This window comes from Nelumbo lutea, chromosome 3 (assembly GCF_056320005.1).
Source record: "Nelumbo lutea isolate HS-2025 chromosome 3, American lotus-T2T, whole genome shotgun sequence".
NCBI lineage: Eukaryota > Viridiplantae > Streptophyta > Magnoliopsida > Proteales > Nelumbonaceae > Nelumbo > Nelumbo lutea.
Genome location: NC_142686.1, coordinates 104,553,677 through 104,569,157, shown reverse-complemented (window position 1 = coordinate 104,569,157; position 15,481 = coordinate 104,553,677). Strand labels below are relative to the sequence as shown.

General features: G+C 36.5%; 1 protein-coding gene across 2 annotated transcripts; it reads left to right on the top strand.

Annotated features, from left to right (window-relative positions):
• Window positions 1–8,332: 8,332 nt before the first annotated feature.
• Window positions 8,333–13,355, top strand: LOC148867338 (auxin response factor 23-like). Of its 2 annotated transcripts, XM_088979622.1 has the most exons (14): window positions 8,333–8,616; window positions 9,297–9,409; window positions 9,528–9,623; window positions 9,750–9,806; window positions 9,921–10,082; window positions 10,228–10,312; window positions 10,663–10,753; window positions 10,937–11,101; window positions 11,186–11,305; window positions 11,403–11,478; window positions 11,592–11,769; window positions 11,934–12,625; window positions 12,724–12,914; window positions 13,037–13,355. In XM_088979622.1, exons 1-14 carry the CDS (start codon window positions 8,505–8,507, stop codon window positions 13,137–13,139), a joined length of 2,241 nt encoding a protein of 746 aa, XP_088835748.1. In that variant the 5' UTR covers window positions 8,333–8,504; the 3' UTR covers window positions 13,140–13,355. The 2 variants fall into 2 exon arrangements, with proteins under 2 accessions (XP_088835748.1, XP_088835749.1); XM_088979623.1 differs by lacking the exon at window positions 8,333–8,616 and having other exon boundaries at window positions 9,251–9,409.
• Window positions 13,356–15,481: the final 2,126 nt, after the last annotated feature.

Below are 15,481 nucleotides of genomic sequence, written 5' to 3'. Positions count from 1 at the left end.
GCCGGTTTTGGTTTCAATTTTAGGTAACCTGACCAGGTCGAGTCGGTTGAAAAAATCTCAGTAAACTGACCCAACCCGACCCGTGAACAGCCCTAGCTGAAATGCATATTAAACAACCAAAAATACATGGAAACCTTATTAATATGGTATAGTTGTGATAAAAAATATGCATAACACAAAAATATCATGATATAGACATTTAGAAGACAATGAGAAGTAAGACAAAATTGCTAAATAAGAGAAATAAATTATATTGTGATAAAAAAAATGTGTAAGACCTGACTCTAGTTGATTCTTAGGGGCTAGACTTTTTATTCCCCTCCCAAAATGTTTCTTTTTTTCCTGATATTAACCATTTTAGGACTCTCAATTGAAAGGGTGGGTAGGAGGTCCGTTGTACCATAGAATTGGATAACTTCTCACTAAACCCTTAGAAGGAGGGCAATAGGTCTTTAAGTTCTCTCTTTGATTTTTTTTTTTTTTTTTTTTGAATGCAGTTCTCTCTCTTTGATTATTCCTTGTGTTTCTTGCCTAAAATAATAATAAAAAAAGATTAATCCATTAATATTGCATTTCATGTTAGTAGTGTTTCTTTGTGCTAAGAAAAAATAATAATAATATCACATCACCCCTATCCCCTACAAGGAGGGAATGAAAGAGATCCTTAGGCTCAGTTTGGAAAGAGTACAAACATGGGTATGTATAGTATAAATATAAAATAATACAAAATATATGGTTTTGCATTCTACAAATTTGTATTTGTATTCTTTCCAAACTGATCCTTAGGTTATTTCTCTTTTATTACACCTTGTTTTCTTCTGTAAAGAAAAATAAAATATATTGTATATTGTTGTAGGGATATCAATGGTTTCTGGTTATTTGGATCTTTAGTAATCAAATTTGGATCCAACCCAATCTTTTTTGATTAAGATATGAATTTGATAATATTAATATTTATATAAAATTGGCATATATTTATTAGTAAAATTGGATTAAATATCATATTTTCATTAAAAGGCTCATCATAAATTCAAGTCTCATGAAATAATTTTTTAATTCATTATTTATAATAAATAATGTCTAAGTTTTTCCTGTTCAGTTTTATTAAATAATATAATATTTAACTAATTTTATTTATTAACGATAATATCCAAATTGTTAGAGAATAAAAATTTATTGAAAGAACTCACCTAACAGCTTAAACTTTTAGATTGAATGTTTTCTTGAGACAGATTTCATCCGAGCCTGATCAAATTTTAAAGGACAAAGTTCAACCCGAAGTCAAATAGTAAAAGGGTTGAATTCAAATCTTGGCAGGTAGGATTCGAATCTAACCTATTTATAAACCTAGGTTGTTTTTAGTAATGACATTAAGGTTTCTTTATGCTAATGAATATTAATAATAATATTGTAATTAAATTTTGGCTTCAAAACAAATTTACTAAGAAGGAAGTTAGAGTGCTATGTCATATCATATCTAATAGAGGAAATATACTACACATGGCAACGAAGAAGACGGGAGTTCGTCCAAACCAACTCTTTCGCCCGTATTAATTTTAGCTAGGGATGAAATTAAAGCCTACAGACCAGAATTTCTAGGTAAATGAGTAAGGACAACTTATAAAATAAACTCAAGCTTTAATTCTAGGTAAGTTGCCATACTTGTTTTGTTAGCATGGTTTTTAAAACCGTTTCGGAGATCGAACCGGTTAGGGATCTGGTTATCAGGTTGAACTGTCCGACCATTCGAACTGAATGGTTCGTCCGTTCTGACAAAAAAATTAAAATAAAAAATAGTTAAAATCATTCGAACGTTAATCGATCGGGTCAGCGGTTTGCTGGCCAAAATCATAGTTTTTTGAGAAATCCCAATTTTGAGAGAAAACGAAACCAATCACCTAACCAATTACCGGTTTTTCGGTCCGACCATCCAGTCCGGTCCAGTTTTGAAAACCATATTTTTTAGTATTAGTCTAAGAATCAATTTCCATCTTCTCTCTCTAAAATGCCATTTTAACAATATCTTAAACGGCATGTAATAACAGTGTTTGCTAATCGTTATTATTATTCGTAAGTTGCCGTTATAACAATCGTTATTAATCGTCAGTCTTTAATATAGAGGTAAAAGGAATATATATATATATATATATATATATATATATATATATATATATATATATATATATATATATATATATATTTAATTTTTTCTATAGAAATTAATTAATATTATTTAAATACAATTTGGCATTAGAATTTGTAAAAGTCCACATCAAAAGAAAACCTATAACATGGCTTACATATTTCTTAATGGAACATAAAAACAAATATATATAAAATTTATTTCCTTGAAAATGGATCTTAAGTACATGTGAATATATTTGACTAATATCATAATTGGGTAAAATATAAAAGTTATCAAAGCTAAATATATTTTTCTCTTTTTAAATCCTCTTTATTTTGATAATATTGTTAAATGGAATTATAGTAATTTGGCCCCCCTATGAGCATTATACCTGATAATTATAAAAAAGAAAGGTAGATTTTTTAAATTCTCATGAGCAAAGGACAACATACACATACACAACATGCAAATATAAATTTTTTCTTTCAAAAAAAAAAAAAAACATGCAAATATAAATTTAGGATGTTGTGAACTCACTAACCTTGAGTGTATAAATAGTCTTATTAATACTCAATCATATATACATGAATATTACCTTAATTATGCATAGATTTCTAACCTATTTACCTTTAATATACACATGATTTTTTGAGTATATGATAGATGATTACTTAATCTAGTCATATTACTTAATTATTAAGTATTATTATTTGGTTATATGTATATATGAATACTTAATCATATATACATGAATTTTTTAGTAATTCTTTTGAATCTAGATTTGGTTCAATTGGTTCTGATGGCATTGAACAGTGTATTGCAAATATTGATCCTTGTATAAATGACTCAGTGAATCAGTCCATCATTGCTGAAGTTACAGATGAAGAAATTCTCCTCCACCCTCATTTCTATGAAAGATCTTAAGGCTCCTGGGTCGGATGGGTTAAATGTTCTTTTCTTTAAAAAATTTTGGCCTATCATTGGAAGGTCAGTTTGTAATACAGTTGAAGCTTTCTTTCACTCAGGAAGAATGAATAGGATCCTTAACAATACTTGCATTGCTCTCATCCCCAAAATTCAGAATCCTGAATATGCAAATAATTACAGGCTAATAAGTCTATGTAATGTTATCTGAAAAATCTTGGTTAATAGGATCAAGCATTTCTTAAGTGACATCATTTCTCCATTTCAGAGTGATTTTGTCTCAAACAAACAAATCACTAATAATATTCTTATAGCCCATGAAATGTTTCACACCATGAAAAAAAAAAAACAAAAATGGTTTTATGGCTTGCAAAATTGATATGGAAAACGCTTATGATAGACTAGAATGGAACTTCATAGAAAAGGTTTTGATTAAATTTGGGTTCCATGAAAAGTGGATTGGGTGGGCTATGGAGTGTATTACGTGGTTAACTTACCAAATTCTTTTAAATGGAACTCCCACTAGAAGTTTTATTCCTTTTAGAGGTATTAGACAGGGTAACCCCCTGTCCCCATATATTGTTGTAATTTGTGCTGAGGCTCTCACTAAGAATTTGGTTAAGGAGGCGGAATTGCCAAAATCCCCGATTGGTTTTAAAGCCTCAAGAAATGGGCCCAAAATTCCTATACTGCAATTTGTAGATGATTGTTTCATCTTTGCAAAAACATCGATTCTTGCATGTCTAAAAATTAGGGGTTTTCTAGAAAAGTTCACAAATCTCTAAAATTTTCAAAATCTAATATTTTCTTCTCAAAAAATATCCATCATATAATAAAAAAAACAAGTTTTATCAAGAGTCATTAAAATTCTGGCAGAGAGGAATAATGACCCTTACTTGGGAACTCCAGTTTCAAGGAGAAAATTTATGGAAAAATAAAGGGGTGGAAGAAGAACTCTCTCTCCATTGCTGGAAGAATCAAGCTAATAAATTCATCAGCTAGCATGATGCCTCAATTTATAATAGTGAGAGGAAACCCCTCCACTTAGTTAATTGGACTCGTGTATGTACCACCAAAAAATGGGGTGGTTTGGGTCTCAAAAACATTGAATGGGTAATGATGCTTGTTTAGCTAAACTTGTATAGAAAATAGTCAAAGAAAATGACAACTTATGGGTTCAAGTTGTCACAAGCAAGTACCTTAATAAAGAGAATTTTTGGGAAGCTAAAAGAGAAAGGGAAAATTCTTGGGCTTGGAAAGGAATCATCTCAGCTAGAAATCTTCTAAGGTAAGGCATTAAATGGGAAGCAGGCAATGGAGAAAAAAAAAATTTTGGAATGATGTTTGGATTGATGATAACCCAATAAGAAGTTGTGTGAATAGGAACGCCATATCTAATGAAAACTTGAAAGTTAGTGAGGTGATAGATATAGAAAGAATAGTGTGGAACGAACAAGTAATAAGGAACATGGTTCCATACCAAGTGTGGGAAAAGATAAGGACAATTTTCATTCCTTTGGCTCCTAAAGAAGATAGATTAATGTGGAGACCAAATACGGATGGGGAGTTCTCAATTAAAACTGCCTACTCAAAGGTAAGTACTTTAGATAGTGTTTCTCCTAGGGGACCTAGTGAGATTGCAAAAGTATGGAACCTAACCCCCCCCACCCCCCAAATACAAGACTTTTATGTACCTCCAATAGAGGAATGAAGATTGATGGGTATTGTAGTATTTGTGGTGAAAGTGAGGGGGCTATGAACTACATTTTTGTCAATTGCAACCATGCAAAACAGATGTGGTTGATTACCCAAAGTACATTCAAGTTCACAAGTGAATTAATTTTCTGATTTCAGGAGGTGTGGAAAAATTTGAATGATAATGATCCAAATATCTGTCAAAATTCAGATATTAAGGAAAATTTTGTAATTTTACTTTGACATATTTGGAAAAATAGAAATGAGAAAATTTTCAAAAATAAAATCTTACCTCTGACTATCATTCTTGATAGAGCTCTCAGCTCTTTTTAGGAGATTAAATCAACTCCTAAGGAAAAGAAGAAAAAGGGTTGGATGCCGTTAATGCTATTAAAATAAATTTTGATGCCTCGTGCGTAAATGATCGCTGCTGGTTGTGTTGCAAGGGATCATCACTTGGAAAATATTCTTGACCTAAAAGTCTACAAAATCGGATTTACCTCTGTTAACTTAGTTGAAGCTTGGGCTGCTTGGGAGGCCCATAATATAGCAAGCAATTTCAGAAATAGGTACATCGTTATTGAAGTTGATTCAAAGCTCGCCATCAATTACCTCAACGACAAAACCAAACTGCTGTGAAAATTAAAGCATATCATTAAAGACTGCATGACCATGAGATATAGTTTGGAAGGAAAATTTTCAGTATAAGCATGCTTTTAGAGAAGCAAATATGGCTAAAAATTGATTAGCTAACAAAGCTCATAAAGTTTCTATTTTGAATGAACTGATTTCGAGACATTTAACATTAATTTATTGCTTAGATTGTTGGGAACGTACTACCCCAGAGCCCTCTGTTATTGTCCCGTTTTAATTATTTTTACTCCACTCACATGTTTTCAAGCTAATTTTACATGGCAATTAGACCTGTTCATGGGTCAGATCGGGCTGGGCTTTCACTTTGTATTAACAGATTTTTCTAAGGCCCGAGTCCAGCCCGACCATCGGGCCTACAATTTGGGCCCAAGCCCAACCCTCATAAAAAGCCCGAAATTTATCCCATGTTATTACTACTGTTGAAGTGGCTGAATAGAGAGAGAGTGTGAGAGACAAATTATAAAGAAAAAAATAAAAAATATATATATTAAATTATAAATAAATATATATATATATACATATTTCAATAAATATTATATTATTTATATATTTTTGTATAATCTATAAAATACATATGTATTTTATAAAATATATAATGCTAAATTAGGCCAAGCATTTTTGACAAATCCCAAGCCCGGCCTGTAACATAATCGGGCTTACTGTATTAGGCCTGAAGTCAGGCCCACGGGCCTAATTATATGACTAAGCCCGACCGGAGTGCGGGCCGGGCCATCGGGCTACCCCGCCCTTGAACATATCTAATGGCAATGACAATTAATTATAATCAAATCCAAAATTACTTATCTCTCTCCTAATCTTCTTCTCTTTTGTCAATAGAAATAATAATTCTTACATTAATTAAGTTACTATATATGAGAAAAATCAGAGAAATAATAATTACTTTACATTAATTAAGTCGTTAAGTAGAAGGGAAAAAGAGTAGTTTCATCCACCCAAAAAGTGCTGAAACCAAAGAAAAGAGCAAAGCTGATTCTCCCTTTGATGTTACCAATTATTGGCAATGATAAAATAAGACATAAATTAATCTGATAATTATTGCATTGTCCTATATTCATATATTTTATTATTATTTTCACGCAATGGAGTTTCGTGCCCCACAATTTTCAAATAATAAAAAGTGTTCGTAACGGATCTATGCCGGTGGCTTCGGAAGGAGGATGTGACAAGGGTGGTAGCAAAACTCGCGTGGAGTTACAATGGATGGCGCGAAAGAATCGTAACGGCTGTCTCTATCAACCCTTTTCAACCCTTCCCCACGACACGTGGCTCTACCGGGATTAACCTCTTTTGGGGACCCACACTGCTGGCCAAACAGACGACAGTTGAGGAAAGTAACGGCGCTGTGACTTGTGACTGACGTGACGACTGTTGCCGTTTGTCCATGTGACGGCGGGGTTCGCGGCGCTCGCACCAACGAAGGAGCCGCCTTTTGCATTCAATGCCCCGGCCGGTTCGATGACGTGTCTCTTTTCTTTCATTTTTTACAACCCGTCAAACAATTCTCACGTAAGAGGGAAGACTCCCCGTAGGAATAACTACACGTGTGCTGTACATTATTCCAATCCAATGGTTATGAGAATGAATTTGTGACTTCATGGGTTATCGTGATACCGGTGGAAACGCAGGATCACAGCCATTTGTGGGTTTCTGTATATGTTGCAGACTGAATCAAATAAAGGTGTAAGAGGCGACGGAAATGTGGGCAAAACCGCCGGCCGACGGTGAGATGACAAGCTAACCACGGTTGAGGGCGAGTGTACGTAAAGCTGAATCGTGCTTTTAGTTAGATGAATGTACGGTGGCAAAGATGAGGGAAAGCAATTTTATCCTACGGTCCTACCCCGCGGGGAACCCGCTTCTACAGGGCGGGTTTTTTTCCTCAGACTATGTGTTTGGTTGCAGTTGAAATTTATTTATACTAGTACAAATGGCAGTGCAAATGTAAAAAAATGTAAATTATTATTTAATTTTGTTTTGGCTTTTACTTTATTCTACTTTATGTCTTAATTTACTTCATTTGTACTGCAGTCAAACAAAATGAGATAAAATTTAAAATAAAAATGGGTCAGAATTTACAATTAAATCATTTACACTTCCATGATTTTGCATTAATCCAAATTTATTTGTATTTCAATCAAATACAACCTCAAAGACAGATTTTGGGGTTAGGATGGGATTTGGGGAATTCCCCTTCGGTTAATACAAGCCCGTATTCATACCATTTGAACAGCCTCTTGCAACCTTGCATTGAGAATATCCCCCATGAGTATGGAGATATTCTCAATGCAAGGCTCTAAAAAACTATTTGAACAAGAGTTGCACTAATCGAAGCCGAACTTGGGTTTTTGGATTCTACGATCTGGTATGGATAGGATATGGTATTGAGTTAACCGACTTATATATTGTTAAAAATCGTATAAACTTTATGTATTAGATATTAAATTTAACATTATTTTGAATTGTATGCAAGTAATAACTTATTAGTTTATATTTTTACATATATTAATCAAATAATTAGAAATTTTGCTATTTATTTATATTATTTTAATTACTTATTATTTATATATAACAAGAAATAATAAATTAGATGTGAGTTATACAACTAACCCACAATATCTTTGAATGTGTAGAGGGTTTTGCATTTTTCATATGCCCGGACGGTTTAGATTCTCAAAATCCAACTCGGTGCCGATTTTGGGGTGGATACAGATTGGGAGGTAGGTAGGGTCTCAAAAACCACCCTATACCCACCTCGTAGCAAGCCGTAGCAAGCAATTGCAGGATTACATGAGAGCAAAACGTTAAGCGTTTAGACGTTAGAGAGAGAGAGAGAGAGAGAGAGAGAGAGTTCTCTGAGCAGTATAAAAGGAGGGTGGGGGATGTGTTTAGTACCACATTGAAGATTCTATAGGCACCTGATTCAGGATTCTGGGTCTCTCTTTATCTGCGGTTTTTGTTAAGGTTGTCTGTTTGAGAGTTTGAGGCTTTGAAAATCGGCTTTTCTTTGCTGTTTCATTTGCTTCGTGTTCATACACTCTTCATATTCCTTCCTTTGGACTGTAGAGAGAGGGAGAGAGGGAGAGAAATGGGTTCTGCTTTTGTTGGAGCTGAGTTGAAGTTACCAGGTCAGTACCCCAACCTTGAAGCTGAGGGTACCAGCTACAATGGCGGGCAAGTATTGCGGCCTACTAGGCAAGGTGACGCTTCGCTATCTTTCTTCAGTTGTTTTTTGTAGCTTGTAAAGTGGTGTTCTGTGCTGGGGAACAAAGCAAATTGCTATTTGTTTATTGCTTTCTTCGTTTTTCGATGGGAAAAGCTTTCTTCGTGATCATTAAAGACTAGGACTTTTGCGTGTCTTCTTTTTCCTTCCTTCCTCTGTTTCTTTTTCCCATTTTCAAGGCTCCAAATATTTCTTCATTGCTGAATGAACAGAGCCTGCATCACTGCATTTCGATGCTTTATTTTTCTTTTGCTTCGTTGGGATTCCGCTTCTCAATCATTTTCAACTAGAGTTCATCTCTTTGTATTACAGATGCTGCTGTTTTTCTGTCTTCTTTGAAGTCTAAAGCTTCCATTTTGCATTACATTTCCTCGACCTAAGATTTCAATTTCCAGCTGTATGATTTTCTGGTTTCTGGCGGAATATTCGATGATCTGAACGTCAAATTCAGATTCCCATATAGTCATCTGAGTTATATTCTCAGTTGGGTCGTCCACTATGTTTCATTTGAGCCTCATGTAATGGATTGCTCTGACTTTGTAGTAATCACCATTTTCTAGCTTTTATGTTTTTGACGAGTGTAACATTGTTCTTATTTGATCCACTGAAAAATGGTTCCCAGTTTTTTTCTCAATATTGTTTCTTGTCTGATCCCAGAAGAGAAGGATCCATTGTACTGGGACCTGTGGCATGCATGCGCGGGCCCCCTCGCCGCTGTTCCTCGAGTCGGTGAGAAGGTCTTCTACCTCCCACAAGGACACATCGAACAGGTTCTGTTTTCTCCTGTATCTCTTTCACTGTTTCATTCATGTGATCTGAGTATTCAGTGCTGTACAATAATCATTTGTTTTCTCTTCAGTTTGTATTGACTATCTAAATTCTTTGTAGGTTGAGGCATTCTCAAAGCTTGATAATGATCTGAAAATGCCCATCTACCATATACCTTCCAACATTCAGTGCGCAGTTGTAAATGTTGAGTTAAAGGTCCGTCTCACTGTCTATCTGTCTGTGTATCTTTCTCTCTCTGCTCCCCACCTTCAGTTCGGGTGGGAGGTGATCGTTATTTCGTTTTCTAATAGCGTTCTTGGCTGGTTTTTTCTTGGTTTGCAGGCGGAAAAGGAAACAGATGAGGTGTTCGCTCAAATAACACTGCTTCCAGAAACGAAGGTTGCCTACTGACTTGATGAAATTGGAGAATAGTTTATATTCCCATTTGTTTGATTGCAGTTGATCTACTTTTCTGGGTCTTAGATACGGCTAACGTTTGGATTTTTGCATCAGAATGACAATAACCTGCGGCATGGACTGCTTGAATCTCTCCCTCGGAGTACTCAGAGGCCTAAAGTGCTTTCCTTCTCCAAAGTTCTCACTGCATCTGATACAAGCACGCATGGCGGATTCTCTGTTCTCAAGAGGCACGCTGATGAATGCCTTCCACCTCTGGTGGGTATCATCCGTAGCTTTCGAACTCAAATAAACCATCAATTTTGCAACATTTAATCATGCATAGAGAGGAATCCCTGTGAGATCAGGGTGGATGAAATAAGCTCACAGAGATATTAATCATGGCTTGCTTTTGTTGTTGTAGGACATGTCTCAGCAAACCCCATCACAGGAACTGGTAGCTAAAGATCTCCATGGTGTACAATGGCGTTTCCGTCATATATATCGTGGTGGGTTTATCTAGCAATTTTCATAATTTGAGCACCTCAGAATCAGTTCAACCCTGAAAATAAGTTTCCTGATAGCGGGAACAGATTTTCATTCCCAGGGGAGGGGGAGGGAATGGCCATTCCCTCAAATGGGGGGATGCCATTTCATTCCAGTCTGAACCAAACAGGTGAGGGGAATAGACCATTTCCATTCTGAGGGATTCCGATTCGAATTCTGACTGTGAACCAAACGGACCCTTTATCTTCGACTTCTTCACTGATTCTTTATTAGTTAATGTGTCAAGTAGCTCTTCTCTTTTCACAGATTACCTTGAATGTCTCTGTTTGTGCTTTCTCTTTTGTAAATATAGGCCAACCTAAGCGACATCTTCTCACTAGTGGTTGGAGTACGTTTGTTAGCAGTAAAAGGCTAACAACGGGTGACGCTTTCATTTTCCTTAGGTTCTCTCTCTCTCTCTCTCTCTCTCTCTCTCTCTCTCTCTCTCTCTCTCTCTCTCTCTTCTCTCTCTCTCTCTCTATCTATCTATCTATCTCTATCTCTATCTATCTATCTATCTATCTATTATCTCTCATAATCAGCTTATCCATCAGTTAGATTTAGAAGAAACTGGCTTATTTTCTCAGGGGCGAGAATGAAGAACTTCGTGTTGGGACTCGTCGTTCTACGAAGCCACAAAGCAATGCTTCAGCATCTGTGATATCTGGTCACAGCATGCAAATTGGAGTTGTTGCCACTACATCCCATGCGCTTTCCACTGGGACCATCTTCAGCGTGTACTACCGGCCTAGGTACGCTGAGGGGATGGAATTTCGCAATTTTAGCAGTTTGTTTCGACAAAAGTTTTATTCATTTATTCAAATTTTCTTCCACAGGACATGCCCATCTGAATTCATACTTCCTTATGATCAATACATAGCATCAATCAGTAGGGATTATTCAGTTGGAATGAGATTCAGAATGAAGTTTCAGTCTGAAGAATTTCCAGACCAAAGGTGAAGAAACCACTTCCTTGTGGATCTAGTGAATGATTCTTTTGCCTCCAGTTTGGGTTATGCTAGCTTATTGAATTTTGTCTTTGTGGTAATATAGTCTTGCAGGTACTGTAGTTGGTGTAGAAGATCTTGATCCGATTGGCTGGCCTGATTCCAAATGGAGGTGTCTCAAGGTTGCTGTTTTTTTTTTTTTTATTCTTCTGTTATGACTTTTTCATGTGCTCAGAGTTGTTTTTTTTTTTTTTTTTCATCTTTTAAGTAATTATCTGATTATACTTCTATGTAGGTTCGTTGGGATGAGACCTCTGCAACAGCAATGCTTCCTGATAGGGTTTCCCCATGGAAGATTGAACCAATTGGAGTTACCAGCATGAGCTGTCCTTCACTTCTATCCCGAGCAAAGAGAGCATGTTCTAGTCATTCAGCAACTCATGAACCATCATCATCCACCTTGGTAACAGATGGTCAGTAGTGTTTCATTAGCCTTTGTAGTTTTCAGACTCAAATGAGGTAGCAAGTCATAGTTTTACTTTTAGGCCATGCTTGGTAGTACTTTCATACGAGAAGTACTTTGTTTGGGGTGTTTTTTACTTTTAAAAGCACCAACTGGACTGGTTTCCTTCTCTAGGCTCATCACAGGGTTCAATCATGCCTGGACTACCAACTCAGAGACAGCCAGGGGTCTTGCAAGGTCAAGAAATGGGAGACACAAGTGCTCACAGCTCAGGGAATGTGCAGAGGCCATTTTTGGCACTTCGAGTTCCTCCCCTGAGCTCTGATAAAGTTCTGACACAGATGGAGTTGGAGAACAACCTGCCCCTTCCAATGCACGCTCCACCTTATCTGTATTCTGGAAATGCTATACCTAATGGAATTCGGCAAGGTTCAGGGCTCAGTACTTACCGTCCTCCGCCATTTTCTTCATATGGGTCTGGTGGAAAAGTTGGATTAAGAAGGAACTGCTCTGGTTCAGATTTTGCCTCCTATGGTTCGGGACTGCAGGAACAGATGGGTCCTGAGACAAGAGAAAGAACTGAGAGACCAATAATCCAACCAAAACCCAGCGGAAGTTCCACGCTCTTTGGTGTTGATTTAGTTAAAAGGCCTACAGGGTGTCCATCACAACCTGTTGTGGCTGGTGGAGAGGTCTGCCATCATTCCCCTGTTCCTACATTGGCATCTCAGTCGGGCACTACAGAGTCGGTGCAGCTTTCAGAGCCATCCAGTAGAATGAATCCATCCAATTCCTGTGCATCCGGCAGCCTTCCGGAGAAACCCTGCAAAAACTGTTGCTCAATTGCTACCCGGAGTTTCACCAAGGTGGTTAACTAACTTTGTAATTGTAATGCTTCAATCTGTTTCTGAGGCAATATGCCATGTCTGCTACTCTCAACATACACTGATTGTCTTGATTGCAGGTCCACAAGTATGGAAGTGTTCTTGGGCGATCAGTGGACTTAACAAGATTCAATGGGTATGATCAACTTGTTGGTGAGCTTGACCAGATGTTTGAATTTGAAGGGAAGCTGAAGGATAGAAGCAATAGCTGGGTCATTGCATACAAAGACATTGATGGTGACATAATGTCTATTGGGGATTCTCCATGGCTGTTAAGTATTGCAACCTTTTAAACATGTTCTGGCCAAGTTTTTTCTTTCTCTTATTGTTCATTGGTAGTTGTCTCATCTGTTCAAAACTGGCTCTATTTATTTATTTTTTCCGGCAAAGCAGAGAGTTCCGGTCGATGGTGCAAAAGCTGTTAATCTACCCAGAGAAAGAAGCTGACAAGCTATTGGCAAGATCCCCCACTTCTCCAGATGATAAAATCACTTGAAGCTCTTTTAGTTTCAGATAGATTCCCTGCATCTTCTGGTGTCCTGGAGGCATGTAAAGAATACGTGATAATATGGAGAGGGAAAGGTTCTAGGAGGGACCTCCATTGAAATGTATCTATTCAATTGAATAATGAAATGGGTGTATTGTGTATACATGCCTGCAGATGTATGTATGTTATTTATTTGTGTTATATCTATTTATCTGTCTATGATTCTTCTTTGGAAATGGTGGCCTTTGCACTCTTGTTACCTATGCAATGCATGGATTGAATAGAAATTTGATAAGAGGTTTTGTAAAAAGATTTTATGTGCATAATACTTTGTCGGTTTGTCTATTAAAGGAAGGCTTTCAGGCTACAGCCCCCACCATTCAGACACGTGGCTTTTTCAAATTTAGACACATGGCATTTTCTGAAAAGTTGCTGTTAAGGCCCACAACCCACTATCACCATTTAGACAAGTGGCGGCCATATTTTCTAGAAAGTTAGACACGTGGCAATTTTTGAGATATTCCTGCTAAAACCCACAATCCACTACTAGGCTACAACTCCCCACCATTTAGACACATGGCCTTCTCATTTTTCTGGATAGCTAGATACGTGGCATTTTATGAGAAATTGATGCTAAAGCCCACAACCCACTACCACCATTTTCAATTCATTCCTAAAAAAATGCAGAAAATGCAAAAGCGGTTATCTACAACTATTTCTGCCTACATTTATCAATCTCATTTAATCATTTAACCCTTTGTGTATCATAACAAAAGAAAATTATCCATATTCTAATAATTATTGAAGTTATTTTTTTAAATTTTAATAATTATTTAAAATATTAATAAATATAAATTCAACAATATTGATTCTATAGTGTAAATTTAACATTACTGATTCCCTGTACTTAATACGGGGTCATTCACTAGTATAAGAATAATCCTAAGTTTGGCCCTACATGGGCTTGGGCCGGGCTTCCATTTAGACAATTTCAAGCTATAACTGATCACAGTTTCAAATTTGAACAATTTGCCCAAGCCCAACCCCAAACCTATACACATGCTATCCTTTTGGTTTAGGGTTTGAATTGGCAAATCGGGCTTCCACCTCGGTCTATGGCTGAAACCAAGTTCTGTGTTCAGGGATGGGCTTGGTTTGGGCCTTAACTCTACCAACCCATCCTATTTATACCCCTACTTTAATAGAGAGAGTAGAGGGACTTTGAGAAATTTAATATGAGAGAAAGAAGTGGTGAAGGGGTGAGGTTGTTAACATTTACCATGATAGAGAGAGAGTGAAGGATTTTTATTAAAGATAATTAGGTAATTTTTATGTCTTTAATTACAGAATAAATAAACCACATGTGTTAAAAAGGAGAGGAGAAAGAGAAGCATGCAATAATTGGCTTGGCAAACCAAACATAGGTAAGGGCCCCTACTTTGGGGTAGTGACACTCAAGCCGTCCTTGGTTTGAAAGAAAAGGTTGGGATTGTATAGGTTTCCCCACCATTTCTTTCAAATCAAACATAGCTAAGGGCCCTTACTTTCACTTGTGACAAAAGCTATTTTGTACAGTTGTACTTTCAGATTCTAACACTCAAGTCCAACTATTTTGCCTTTTCCTTCCCTAATCTCTACAACCCTAGCTATTAACCTTTCTATCTTCTTTCTTACACTTGAATGAATAACACTCAAGTCCAACTATTTTGCCTTTTCCTTATCTCTACAACCCTAGTTAATTACCTTTCCTATCTTCTTTCTCACACTTGAATGAACAGGGAGTTGAAGCAACACAGTAAATAAATTGAGTTTAAATCGCCCCCCCACCCCACCCCACCACACTACTGTGATTCACAGCATATCCCCATCGTGTATTGGAAACATCTCCCGATGATGACATCATCATTTATGATACTATCATCAGGAGATGTTCCCAATACAAGGTGGGGATGTGCTGTGAGACGTTGTGGGGGGTTTGCTTGTGCTCATCAATCCTTAGTTCAAATTACCATGTACCTAGTGGACAAGTTAGGCGATAATTCCTCAAGTTATTATTAAAATAAATAAATAAATACATAAAAGTTATAGAAAACAAATTAGAAAACTCATAAATAAACTAAGAATATATGAAGAATAAAGTATAAAAAGGAAATGTTGAAACTAAAACATGCGGGATGTAGACAAACCGCAAATGGGCATTTTGATAAATTCATCCTCACCATAATGCCCGCTAATGAATTTGAATTCGAGTATTGGAGTTTGAAAGAAGAGAATAGCTCTATGCAAGGGTGTTAATGGACCGGTTTTGGGTTGAATCCCTTCCATCCATACATATTAGTCCAATAAGATAT